At 47.9% G+C, this 14,455-nt stretch overlaps 1 protein-coding gene across 2 annotated transcripts in view; it reads right to left on the reverse strand.

The window, feature by feature from the left end:
• Positions 1–2,764: 2,764 nt before the first annotated feature.
• The window catches only part of DAP (death-associated protein), a 62,631-nt gene continuing 50,940 nt past the window's right edge, over positions 2,765–14,455 (reverse strand). Inside the window, exons 2-3 of one of the 2 annotated variants that reach the window (XM_011978058.1) lie at positions 4,848–4,890; positions 2,765–3,575 (exon numbers count right to left, since the gene is read on the reverse strand). In XM_011978058.1, the coding sequence (XP_011833448.1) occupies positions 3,462–3,575; positions 4,848–4,890 (157 nt within the window). In that variant the 3' untranslated portion in view covers positions 2,765–3,461. The remainder of the gene's footprint in view (positions 3,576–4,847; positions 4,891–14,455) is intronic. The other variant, XM_011978057.1, reaches the window with a different exon arrangement.

Here is a 14,455-nt window from a genome sequence, read left to right on the forward strand (position 1 = left end):
TCAGTCTCTCCGCCTGTCAAATGGTATAACCACCATCCATGGAGCACAGTGGCAACACTGTGACTCTCTGGGCTGAGGACACATCTGACAAGTGATCCCACAGCCACTGGACCCAGGGACAGGCAGCCTCTGCAGCCGAGGGTCCCGTCCCTTTATGTCTCTGCTTCCAGTCTTTTCTCTGTTCTTCCTGCAGCCAGGCTTGGGATGCTGCATGGCCAGAGATGCTGTATCAGGAAACCTGCAGCAGGTAAAGGTTCTCCCAGCAAAGTTTTTGCAGAAAAGCAATGCACTAAGTGAACTGTTTTTCAAATGGTGTGAGCTGGGAGTGAGGTTTCTGGCTTTTCGGCACATAGGCGATGTTCTTGGGTGAATGACGTTCCCCCAAAAGATATGTTGAAGTCCTAAATCCCAGTGCCTCTGAATGTGACCTTAATTGGAAACAGAGTCTCTGCAGATGTAATCAGGGAAGATGAGGTCATACTGGAATAGGGTGGGCATTCATCTAATGACTGGTGTCCTCAGAAAACAAGGGAGATTTGGAGACAGACACACAGACAGGGAATGGCCATGTGACGGCGGAGTCAGAGACCGGAGTGATGCTGCCCACAAGCCAAGGGACGCCAAGGATGGCCACAGCCGTCAGGAGCCGCCAGGGGCTGGGAGAGGCCAGAAAGTCCCACTGGGCCTGCCGAGGGAGTGTGGCCTGGCCAACACACTGATTTCAAACCTCTCCAGAACTGAGAGAACACACTCCCGTTGTTTTAAGCCACACAGTTTGTGGCTTAATTTGTGACTCTGTTAAGGCAGCAATAGAAAACTGACACTGGATAATGATGTTCAGGAATGATGTGGAGAGCCCTGGGGGTGGTTCTGTTCCACGCTTGTTGGATGCCTGGCATTTCTGGCCACCACCATGTATTTACTGAGAACGGACTCTGCCCAGTGACAGAAAAGGAGTATGCCCCTCGTTCCTTTCCTCAGCTTAGCATGGGAGACAGGAGGCAGGAATACAAGCAGCAGCTTCAGAGGCAACACCAGACAAGGCCAGGGTTGTTGGAGGTGTAGACTCCTGCTACACCCAAGCTGGGGCTGTGAATGCGGCCCCTGGTGCTCCCTCTGGTGCTCTCTGACAAATACAGCCCTGGGTGAGAAAACCGCAGGCCCCTCCCACTCAAATTCCGATTTGATTCTGGATCGCCAGTGTAATAGTTGTGATTATTTTCTCACAAGGGTTACAGGAGACCTTCTGATTAAGGCAAACGTCTTGTACATCAAAAGCTGCTCACCGTCACCCCTGGGCTTACTATTAATCATTCTCTCTTACATCTGTTCCCAAAGGGCCTACCTGGCACAGGCCAGCTGCTGGGCCCAAGTAATATGCTTTAATCAATGGTATTAAGCTTTTCCATGTTATGACATTTTAAGTAGATAATTAGACTCGAGTCACCAGGCGTCCAAGAGTTCGACTTTTGTATCTGGAAAATAGGTTTTGAAAACGCCCATCATGTACACATGTATGAGTATTTGTACTTCTATTGAAACCAGCTGGCAACCCCAGTAAAATATAAAAGGGAATCTCTGATCTACAAGAAAAAACAAAGCTGGAGAGAAATGCAGGAGCTTTATTATAAATCATCAATATTCTTGAAGTTAACAACTGATAAACTCACTTAGGCAAACAGTTTGGATTTAATGATCTAAAGCCCACAGATGCATGCCAGATCTAGCTAAAGGTACATAAAAAGCACACCTCTGGAAATCACAGCCCTCCCTCCGGCTGAAGACTGAGAAGCATTCAGCATGCTTCTGGATTTCTGCAGCGGCAGGGGCAGGGGTCTGCACGGGCCTGACCTGGTGTTGCTGGAGCGCAGCATCCCCTCCTGGGTGCTACTCCAAAAGGCAGGCTGGGAGGTGCTTGCTGGGGTGTTCCATGGTAGCACTGCTGACCAAGTTTGGGTCTCTAAAAGCCACCCTCAGTTTATACCAAACTGATGAGGAAATAGGTGGCGACAGGGTCTTGAAGGGTACACGCCGGCTTCCCTTAAGTTGATTAGATGGGAAACCAAACACTGCCTTTCAAGTGTGAGGCTGTGCTGTGCTCCCTCAGGGAGGATGGGCGCTGGGTCTGACCAGGTCTGCCTCTGCCCTCACCAGCAGGCAGATGTGAACTGAACAGTACCAGAAAGGCTGGTGGTTGGCAGGTGCTCACGGCATGGTTGCTGGCCTGCAGCAGATCGGCTGTGGGTGAGCAAGACAGTCAGGCCCTCTGCAAGCACTGTTCTGGAGTTTCGTCTGACTAGGCGAACCCTCTGGCTTTTCGGGGATTCAGGGTACTCTACTGCCACCAGCCAGTGAGCAGACTAGGACATCTCTAGACAGGAAATTCATCTAAAAATCGGAGGACAACGTGACGCACCCAAGTGACGACGGACCCAGGCAGCTGTGCACATGGGGTGGAAAGCATTTGGAACGGTTAGACCCATCAGTGGACAGGTTTTTCTAGCACAAATGGAATGTGGTGTCTCATGTCCCTAGGGAGACAAGGGGCAGGTTTCTTATCTGCTCTTTCCAAGCTTTCAACTCCCTGGCTCAAGTGTCCCAGAATGAAGTAGAAGTCTATTCCTCCACCCTGGTCCGTGGTCACTTCCAGAACTCTGAAGTGGCTCAGGAGGTGATTCCTTAAGGCCAGCTTCGCTTGATCTCCTGGTGGAGCCTGTCTGGGCTGAGGCGATGCTGGGCTTGCCACGCCGAGATCTCATACCAGAAGTCCTCCCTCGGAGCTACTTGCCTCCAGCCTCATTTTTTGGCATGTTGACTCTTGGAATTGAGGAGCTATTTCTAAGATGCATGCTTTTTTTTTTTTTTTGAGACGGAGTCTCGCTCTGCTTTTTTGGCTTTTCTCATGGGTGCCTCCTCAGCCTGCACAGGATCCCCCATCTCACAAGGGAGGGAAATTTGGCGTTGCTCTTCCCTGCCTCTAACGGTCTTTCTGAGGGGCCGCCCAAACTCATTCCCTTATTTCTTACTTTCCCGCAGGTGTTAAGATTTTACTGTCCCAATACTAAAAAGCATGCAATGGCCGAGCTTCTCCCCTAACCTTAATCTCATCCTCTCAAATGTGTGCCTTCTTGTTTTTAAGACCACAGACAAGGACGTCAGGCGACTGCTGAAATAGAACTAAGCTAAAAGTTTTTCTCAGATCTTGGCAAATTCTGCTAATGGCACCTCTAGGGGCGCAATCATCCTCAAACGACATCCAACCGGACTCCCCATGAACAAGGTTTGGGCTGGAGCGGTTTCTAGTTTTAAATACGGAAATGTAAGGCAAACGACAGAGCACTTGGTTTTGCCTTAGATTTCCCAGCAGAGCGGGATTTGGGAGAAAGTGCTGGTTTTCTCTGTCAGGGAAATACCAAGTACAGAAGAGCCGGGGCCGCGGGGGAGGCTGGTGGGGTCCAGGCTCACTTGCGTGGCTGCTGGATGTGCTGGGTTCTTGGGGAAGGATGCTTGTCCATGGAGGCATGCGGCTTCTGGTGAGCCACCTGCGCGGCCGCCGGGGGGAAATCTTTGTCACCCTGTCAGGATACACAGAAAGCTCAGGTTGATCAACAAGAAGCATGGGGTTCATGGATGAGGAAGCCCCAGGCCAGTGCCCACCAGCGTTTCTGCAGGATGCATGGGGTTCATGGGTGAGGCAGTCCCCAGGCCAGCACCCAACAGCATCTCTGCAGGAAGCAGTGGGTTTGTATGTGAGGAAGAGCCAGGTCAATGCCCACCCGCGTCCCTGCGGGAAGCATGGGGTTTGTATGTGAGGAAGCACCAGGCCAGCGCCCAACAGCATCTCTGCAGGAAGCATGGGATTCATGTGTGAGGAAGCCCCAGGCCAGCACCCACCAGTGTCCGTGCAGGGCGGGCATGGACTGTGAATGGGTAAAGGAGGGTGGAAGCCTGTCCCCTCTGGGTGGTGGGGGGCCCAGGCCATCAGAACCGGGGAATGGCAGGTGGCACTGAGGCCCACACGCTGGCAGGACAGCAAGAATGCTCACTGGCTCTGCCTCATGCCGTGAGACACAGGAACACGCGACTCCCACAGAACTGACTTGGATGCCTGGGGCTTTCTTCTGCTACATTTGTATTTGTGACTATTTACATTGGGGGCAGGACAGAACCAAATCCAGGATCTTAAGTTCAGATGTGCCACCACAGCTGTGAGCTAGGCCTGGGGCGCTGGCCGGGAAGGAAATGCATAGGGCGCCTACGAGACAGAGCCAGGTTCGGCCTGCCCAGTCTCATGAGGGACTCGCTATTTTCCAGAGGGATCAATGGGCTTCGTGCCAACTGTGGGTGTGGCCAGAGTGGGGCCCACACGAGCAGGCTGGAGCCACACTTCTCTGGCTGGCAGGTTGGCTGGCTGTGGTCACAGCTCCAACAGTGGGCTGTCCCCAACGCTGGCACTTTCTTCAGGAATCCTCTGATAAGAAAGCGAATGTCCTGAGAACAGCAGCCCTGTGGACGGCAATACTGTGGGGGTTTGCTGGCGGGGGTTCGCTGGCGGGGGTTCGCTGATGGTTTACTGGTGAGAGGCCTGTGCTTAAGTCATAATGTTGGCTCTCACCAAAGGGCGGCTCTGGAAAGGTAAAGGATGTGACCCAAACTGTGAGTCTGGCCTGGGGTCTGCAGAAGCACCCTCTGGGGAAATGTGGCAACCAAGAGAGCCATGGCCACAGATGAGATGAGCAGCGGTGCTGGGTTATTCCAGGTAGAGTTTAATAAAACCAGAAGGAACCAGGAGACTCCATGCTGCCATGCAAAGGCCTCAAACCCACTGCAGACGCTCCCAGACTTACCCGGGCAATGACCCCAGAGATGAACACAGTGGGTTTAGGTGGACTGGAAAACAAGAAGGGAAAAGGCAGATTTAACAAAACAGTCCAAAAAAGGGGACACAGTGGCAGAGCCAGGCTGGAGGGCGTGGAGGCGGAATGGGGAGCGAACCTCTTCCTCTGCATTATTTGTTGTAATGACCACACTACGGGGCTCGGGAGCCTCCTTCTCCTGAGGCTAGTTCAGCCCCGAGTACGAGAGAGAAAGAGACTGCAGCCAACTGCAAGTGAATTGCCTACAAGCACTTTTTATTTGTAGTTTTTTTAGAGACAGGGTCTCTGTCACCCAGGCTGAAATGCAGAGCCACGATCATAGCTCACAGCAGCCTCCACTCCTAGACTCAAGTGATCCTCTTGCCTCAGTCTCCCGAGTAGCTGGGACAACAGGCGTGCATCATCACACCCGGCTAATTGTTTTATCTTTGCAGAGGCAGGGTCTTGCAATGTTGCCCAAACTAGTCTTGAACTCCTGGTCTCAAGCCAACCTTCCACCTTGGCCTCCCAATGTGCTGAGATTACAGGCATGAGCCCCCGTGCCTAGCCTATTTTTGTTTTTTGGTTAAATCAACACTTTTAACTGTGGGCAAGCCCAATTCTTTTGATTTAATGAGATAATGAAACAGGCGCTTCGCTAAAGCAGGGGAGAAGTAGTTTTACATGGCGTGGACTTGGAGACTTTCTCACTGCCTCCTCAACCCTGGGCTTCCCCTTCCAGCATCCTCACAGGGCAGATTCCAGAGCCAACACAAACCTCCCATCCCCTATCAATCCCCGAGCCTTACAAACATAAGGTCCTTGGGAAACTTGTCACCTCTTGACATGTTAACTCACACTGAGCTCACCCACACTGTGGAGTATTGAGGGAACGGATACAGTACCAAAGCAATACAGCCCAGTGTGAAAAAACAGAGAAGCCCAAACAGGCTCAAATCACCAGCAGGCCCACCACCTGGAAACACGGCTGTTAACACGGCGCTATCCTTCCAGGCCTTCCTTCTATGCACAGATGTACGTGCTTGTCGTCTTCTTAACTTTTTTCTTACAAAAATAGTCACACTGTTTTGTAATCTGCCTTCTGAACTAAGACTATGGTAAGCATCTCTCCATGTAATTATATACTCTTCTGTACATTTATTTTTGATGGCTACATGTGCCAAAATTTAAAAACATCAGGACACAGTTTAAGGTAGTGGATAAGGTGTGTGCACTTCCAAAATGCCTCCACCAAGAGGTACAGGCACCCAAGAGCAGGAGGTGAATACAAGGTCAGCCCAGCTGGGACAGCACGATCGATCTGGACCACTCACGGAGGTGGGTGGAGAAGAAGTATCTCCCTCTTGGCTCAGTTTTGCTTAAGGCCAGCCCTGCTAGGCAGAGGGGGTAGAATTTATCCCTTGAGCTCCCCAGCCTGTCTCTTCCCAGCTCTACTTCTCCTCTGCTGCTGGTGGTCTTTTTAAGGAATCCACTTGTCTTAGTTTTGTTTTGCTGCAGGCAAAAGTCCCAGCATTCAGAAAGTTCACTGATTGTTTACTTCCCCAAAGAGTTTACCAAAAGCACCTGAAATTCCCCCAAGTAATTTCTGTTACTTCGCGAGATTAAGAAATTTCAAGTTTTACGAAGCAGCACAGAGATACCCCATACATGACCTTGGTTTTATTTAGTGTTTGTTGTATGGTTACCAAGGTTGGATTTTCTTCCCCTTCCTTTACGTATATGATTTAGCTATAGGATTAATAGCCGGCCAGAGATGAGTAAGCTCAGCTCCAGTTTAAGCCCCACCACGTGGTATAACTGAATTCATTTTGATTCTTAAAGCATACCCTGCTGTGGTGCCTGATGCCACTAACAGGGGAGGGCTTCCAGGGATTCAGGCCAAGGAGTTTGCATCCAAAGCTCGGGAACTGTGGTCTGAATTCTAACATTTTATAAAAGATTTGGAAAGGAATACAGAAATAGCAGCACAAAGTTTCTTAAAGTCCTTTGGAATGTTCTTTTAAACATCTATGAACAGCCTTAAGCAGGGATGGCCCCACTCTGGTAGTGAATCATATACTATCATCTTCAATAAGGCACAGCCGTCTTTCCACAGCAGGAGCGCACAGTGGCTTTCACTGTCTCCATGTCTTACTTGCTTTTTAATCTGTCGAGGCTCTGAAAGGCGGAAATACAGGAGATCACCCCGCTCCAGAAACTTGATAAAAATGTCATCCATAGAGAGTCAATCTAGTAAGAATACATGCATAATAAAGGGAATTAGCTTCCCCATCAAACTGAGCCCTAAAAGGTGGCTGAGGAAGCTTGAGTAATTATGTACATATATAGGTAAACACCCTCCCCTCTACACACACACACACACACACACACACACACACACACAAGTACCTTGTTTTATGGCATCGGCTTATTGCAGTTCACAGGTAATGTGTTTCTTTAGGAATTGAAGGTTTGTGGCAACTCTGCATAAGCAGGTCTATGGGCGTCCATCTTCATTACTATTATGTCTGTTACAGTGCTCTGCGGTCATTGATCTTTGATGTTACTATTGTAATTGTTTTGGGGCACCACGAACTGTGCCCATATAAGATGGTAAACTTAATCAACACTTGTCGCATGTGTTTTGACAGTTCTACTGACCAGCCATTCCCTGTCTCTCTCCTTCTCTTCAGGCCTTCCTACTCCCTGAGACATAGCAATATTGAAATTAGGACAACTAGCAATTCTACAATTGTCTACAATGGCCTAGAAGTGTTCAATTGAAAGGAAGAGTCGCATGTCTGTCACTTTCAATCAAAAGCTAGAAGTGACCAAGCTTAGTGAGGAAGACAAGTCGGAAGCTCAGACAGGCTGGTCTCTTCTACCAAATAGCCAAGTTGTGAATGCAAAGGAAGAGTTCTTGGAGAAAATTAAAAATGCTACTCCAGTGAGCACTGGGGTGAGTGACAAGGAAGTAAAAGAGCATTATTGTGGATATGGAGAAAGTTCGAGTGGTCTGGATAGAAGACAAGCCACAACATTCCCTTAAGCCAAAGTCTAATCTAGACCGAGGCCCTGACTCCCTTCAGTTCTATGAAGGCTAAGAGAGGTGAGGAAGCTGCAGAAGAAAAGCTGGAAACTAGCAGAGATTGGTTCATGAAGTTTAAGGAAAGAAGCCATCTCCAGAAGACAAAAGTGCAAGGTGAAGCAGCAACTGCTGATGAAGAAGTTGCAGCAAGTTCTCTAGAAGATTTAGCTAAGATCATTGATGAAAGTGGCTACACTAAACAACAGATTTCCAATGTTGACAAAACAGCCTTTTATTGGAAAAAGATGTACTCTAGGACTTTCATAGCTAGAGAGGGGAGGTCAATGACTGGTTTCAAAGCTTCCAAGGACAGCTGACTCTTATTAGGAACTAATGCAGCTGATGACTTTAATTTGAAGCCAATGCTCATTTACCATTCCAAACGTCCTAGGGCCCTTGGGAATTATGTAAAATCTACTGTGTGTGTGCTCTATACATGGGATGACAGAGCCTGGATGGCGGCACATCAGTTTACATCAAGGTTTACTGCTTATTTTAAGCCCACTGTTGAGACCTACTGCTCAAAAAAAAGATTCCTTTCGAAGTATTACTGCTGATTTATAATGCTCCTGGCCACCCAAGACCAAGTATACAAGGAGAGGAGATTAATGTTGTTTTCATATCTGTTAAGATAACATTCATTCTGCAACCCATGGATCAAGAAGTAATTTCAACTTTCAAGTCTTATTAAAGAAATAAGTAATTCCACTGGTGGATTTGGGCAAAGTAAATTGAAAACCTTCTGGAAAGAATTTAGATGCCACTAAGAACACTCATGATTCATGGGAGGAGGTCAAAATATCAATATTAACAGGAGTTTGGAAGAAGCTGATTCCAACCCTCATGGGTGACTCTGAAGGGGTTCAGGACTTCACTGGAGGAAGTAACTGCAGATGTGGTGAAAACAGCAAGAGAACGAGGATTAGAAGTGGACCTGAAGATGGAACCGAATGGCTGCAATCTAGTGATTAAACTCCTCAAGGATGAGGAGTTGCTTCTCATGGATGAGCAAAGAAAGTGGTTTCTTGAGCTGGAATCTACACCTGGTGAAGATGCTGTAAACACTGTCGAAATAACAGAAAAGGATATAGAATATTACATAAATTTAATTGATAAAGCAGTGGCAGGGTTTGAGATGACTGACTCCATTTTGGAAAGAAGTTCTACCATGGGTAAAATGCCATCAAACAGCATCGTATGCTGCAGAGAAATCTTTCCTGAAAGGAAGAGTTGATCTATCTCACAAACTTCATTGTTGTCTTTTTTTTTTGAGAGAGGGAGAGAGTCTCACTCTGTTGCCCAGGCTGGAATACAGTGGTGCGATGTCTGCTCACTGCAACCTCCACCTCCCAGGTTCAAAAGATTCTCATGCCTCAGCCTCCAGAGTAGCTGGGATTACAGGCGCACACCACCATGGCTGGCTAATTTTTATATTTTTAGTAGAGATGGGGTTTCATCATGTTTGCCAGGCTGGTCTTGAACTCCTGGCCTCAAGTGATCTACCCGCCTCGACCTCCCAAAGTGCTAGGATTGCAGGCGTGAACCACCACACCCGGCCTGTTATCTTATTTTAAGAAACTGCCACAGCCACTTCAACCTTTAGTAACCACCAGCCCAATCAGTCAGCGGCCATCAACACTGAGGCAAGACCCTCCACCAGCAAAAAGACTGAGCCTCACTGAAGGCTCAGATGATCATCAGCATACAGAATTTTTAATTGTTTTTTAATTTTAAATTAAGGTATGCACATTGTTTTTTAGATGTAATGCTAGACGCAATGCTACTGTACACGTAATAGGCTACAATGGAGTGTAAACAAAACTTTTATGTGCACTGTGAAACCAAAAAGTTTGTGGGACTCACTTTATTGCAATATTAGCTTTATTATGGTGGTCTGGAGCAGACCCTGCAATATCTCTGAGGTCTGCCTGTACATATTCATTATTGAAAAGCAGACAAGCAAAAAAAGTTAAAATCACTTGTAATTCTGTATTACTGTATGTGTGTATTTATAAAGACTGACACACGCACAGAATTACTGTCCCATCACAACTGCTGAATGGCCATGAAGACTCTGGGGGCTAAAGGAGATCCCAGCAATGAGGGTGGTCTACGCTGTGAGTAGGCCACCCTTTGCAGAGGTGGATGGAACTCTGGACGCAGAGGTGCTGTACAGCAGCAGGGTGCCAGCCTGGAGAGGCCTCCATGTTGGGTGTTCCTGACAGGCTCCTTGGTTGAGCCCAGTCCCACTATGTAGTAGCTACCACGTGAGGCTCTCTGGGGACCTGGCTATCAGGAGTCTGTTTCCAGCACTGGTCCCCTGTGTGCACTGATGACGGATGTCTGGAACCCAGGGACCTGCCACAGTCCCACCCTTCCTCCCTGCCCTCGGTGCTCCTCAGAGATGATGTCCTCTGGGCGTCTCCTGCGTTGATCACGACAAGGGTGGGGTTCCAGGCCTCGAGTATGTCCCAGGGGAAATGTGTATGAACAGTGATGATACGAGATCATGACCACTCTGCTCTAGCCTGAGTGCTGGAAAACACACAGGGAAGCCGAGGCCTAGAACCCAGCCTCTGACTCCCAGTTCACGCTGTTTCCTTTCCTAAACCCACATTTAGCACCTCACTCCCACATGAGCTGCTCAAGGACACTGTCCCATCACAACTGCTGAATGGCCATGAAGACTCTGGGCGCTAAAGGAGACCCCCAGGAGTAAGAATGACCCTTCCCCCACAGTCCCAGCTCATTCCAGGAGCGTCCAGGGCCGTGGTTGCAGGTTGCAGATTCTAAGAGTCCACGGGAGGCATTCACAGATGGCGCTGTCCTTGCAAAACCCCAAATTTTATGGGGATAGATCCTTTGTGGTGAGCCATGACTGAATCTGCTGAGCTTTAGTGGCTTGCTGGATTCTGCTCATAAAGACAGGGCATGTCAGTGAAAATCATGCTAGGCTCAGCATAAGAAATGTGCCTCTGCCAGCCATCGGGTGGTGTGGGGTGAGGTGAGGCCTGCCGGGTGCGGCGATGAGCCAGGGGTTGGTGTGCTTTGTGCTACATCCTATACAAAGTGGCCAGTCATTCTGCTGGATGTGGTGCTGGCGACTTGGCTGAGTGATGGCAAGACTGAGGGTCTAGCGCTGCAGTCAAAGGGACTCAGGACGGAAAGGCTGTGAACTTGCCCTCGTGCACACCTTGAGGGCTGACTCCGAGCTGAGGAGCAGGAACAGGGAAAGTCACTCAGTGGCTTAGGTCAGAGCTTAGGTCAGAGCACTCTTTTGGGGGCACAACCATAACAGTGTGCATTCCACCCAATTAACTTGGGGAAGAGCAACATGAAGACCTGAGACTTCATCCTGCACTGCTGCTCTTCAGCGCCCCCACCTGTTTGGTGCCGGTAAGAAATAAGGCACTGAAAGAAAGAACCCTGTGTATCCAGCACTTCCACAGGTGAGGTCCTTGCTTTAAGACTGCACTTTTTACACAATATTCAAGAATTGTATTTCATGAGAAAGTCTTATCGCGCCCCAAGAGGCGACTCGGTGGGAAGTGACAGGACACCAGACTGAGGGGTCTCCTTTAGCTCTGGTCTGCTCCAGGCAAATGTTATTGCTAAAGACAGTCCAAGCTCTCCCTCCCTTCTAACTTCGTTTGGAAACCCCAGCCAGCTCAGCAACTAATTACAAACAATATTACCATTTTAGCCATTTTTAACTATACAGCTCAGTGGCATTAAGTATATTCATAATATTATGCTATCATCACCTTTATCTATTTCCAGAACTTTTTCATCATTCCCAACAGAAAGTCTGTCCCCGTTAAACACTAGCTCCCCATTCTCTCCTCCTCCCAGCCCCTGGCCATCACCATGCGTTTAACTATCTTAGGGATCTCAGGTTAAGTGGAATCATACAGTACTTGTCTTTTTGTGTCTGGCTTATTCCATCTAGTATAGTATTGTCAGGGTTCATTTATGTGGCAGCATGTGTGGGAATTCCGTTTTGAGGCTGAATAACATTCCGCTGTACGGACAGACCACATTCTGCTTATGCATTTGTCTGCTGATGGACACCTGGACTGCTGCGAATGGTGCAGCTATGGACGTGGGCGTATAAATATGTGCTCGAGTTTCTACTTTCAATTATTTTGTGTGTAACTCAGAAGTGGAATTGCTGGGTTATATGGTAATTCTGTGTTTAACTTTTTGAGGAATCACCACCTTGTTTTCCACAGCGGCTGTTGCATTTTAGATTCCCACCAGCAATGGATACGGGTTCCTATTTCCCCATATCCCTGCCAACACTTGTTGTTTTTTGTTTTATTTTGTTTTTTTTTGGATAAAGGCTCTATTCTAATGGGTGTGAAGAGGTATCGTACTGTGGTTTAGATTTAGCAACTAATTTTTAAGAATAAGCTTCCCTGCCGCAGAATAATAAGTATCAATCTGTATTGATCATTAATCATTAAAAGTCTTTATGAACCAAAAGTCCTCCCCCAAAAGTCTTCTCTCCTCTAAAACTGAAAAGGCCATAATTGGCTGTAAGGACATATGGCAGCTGCCCATGAAAAGATGGCAAAAGGCAGGCCTCTTCCAAGATGTCTAGTGGCGATATGTATCTTCACGTCACTCGCCCCGTGACGCAGCGTATGCTGCTGAAGGTTTCCATCACGTTTGGCCCAAAGGCTTCAGAGCCCAATCCTTTTTTCCAACTATAATTAACAGTAACTTAAATTGGCAAATAATTATTTATGATGTTCATATAGTAAAAACAGTTACTAAACTCTTTGAGATATGGTAGCTCGAACAAAATCTCACAAGCGAGAAGCGCCGGTCAAGAGTCTGGGTGTAAGGCTGTACAGGCAAAACCCGCCTATTTTAAATGCCATTAGGCTTCCATGCAAAGTATAACCTGCATTTCTCAAGTCTATAAAGTATGATAGCTCCTTTGAGGATTTATTTGATCTGATGAAAATCATTCTGACAGATGCTGTTTTGAAGATGCAACATTATTTTCTCTCAGGAAACAGAGAGAGTGAAAACTATCAACCCTGCCTGCCCCGTATCCTCAGGCCTTTCCAGACTTTAAAAATCACACTTATTTAAATGTAAAGGAACTGCAAGCCAGGCAGAATTAGCCAGGATTAGAATCCAGATAACACTTCCTATACACTAGCAGAAACTGCAGCTTTTCCACACCCAGACTAAGCAGCCACCTGCTGTGCGTGCACGTGGGTCTCTCTTGTCCATCTGGAAAGGACCACATCAAACTCTGAAAAGGACCCTTTGTCCTTAACAAAAGTTCACTATTTCCTATTTTCTAAATTTTCTTAATGAAGAAGATTTACACCGTATTGGCACTCTGTGGACACTGCAGACAGGCAGGATGAAGTGCCAGAGACGCTCAGTGAGGGAGTAACCCTGCGGAAAGCAGATCTCATCAACACTGAGCTTGATGGTCTCATCTTTAAACGAATGTGGAAAGGGCGGAGAAACCCAAATTCATAGTTTTAAAACTTCCCTAAACTCCCATACAGCAACTATTTAACTCAATATATTCAAATTATTGCCATCCCAACACGTAACTCATATAAAAATTGAGAAGACTTAACATTCATTTCCCTCCCTCGCCATCGTGGGGCTCTGACACTGTGGTTTCTGCGCCAGTTCTGAGAGGGGTAAAGTGACGCGCTCTGTGAGTTAGGGCTGGACAGGAGGTTCCCTACCAGACAGACGGCTGCTGCAATCTACACCTTCATCCTTTTGCAGTCAAGAGCTTGAGGGCCTTCAGTGGGGGCCGCCTGGATGTCTCCCAGGGGCCCGGATTCTGTCTTCTTGCACTTAGTCCAGCGCCCATCCCAAGTCTAACGACTTCCACAGGACAGCCCTTTGATATTTGAAGGAGGTTACCACAAACCCCCAGAACATCCCTTTCCCAGACTCAAAGGCATGATTTCAAATTCCTTCACTCTCTCAGCTATTCTCCCAACTGCATTCCAGTGTGGTTTCTAGAGTTTTGCCTAGAACTGTACGTGACACCCCACGTGTACCTACTCAGTCCCCACAGGACACCGATATTGCAATAATACTTTCTCCTGGGCTACATAGAGCAGGTCAGCCAGAAAATGAATCCGGGTGTCCCAAAAGGACCGACTGTTAATAATCTTCAAACAGGATTGCTACTGATAGGCAACCTGTGGACAAAGTCATTTGTATCTGCTGCCCTGCTCCAGCCTGGCTCACCATAGCTAGTTTTGTGGGGTCCTTACCCTTCTTCCTTTAACCCTGGGGGAGCTTCTGCACTCTTGGAAAAATGCAGCGCCCTTCACCCCAAAATAGGATTCTGTGCAACAGCGAGGGGTTCGATGTGCATCTGACTGGTCAGCCTCTTCCTTCCCAAGCATCCTGGTAGGGATTAGGGTCAGCTTAGTTACCACGCAGTTGCATTCTGGGATGGGAGAAACATGCACACACACACACACACACACACACACACACACACACACCTGTGCGC

This window comes from Mandrillus leucophaeus, unplaced genomic scaffold (assembly GCF_000951045.1).
Source record: "Mandrillus leucophaeus isolate KB7577 unplaced genomic scaffold, Mleu.le_1.0 Scaffold188, whole genome shotgun sequence".
Taxonomy (NCBI): domain Eukaryota; kingdom Metazoa; phylum Chordata; class Mammalia; order Primates; family Cercopithecidae; genus Mandrillus; species Mandrillus leucophaeus.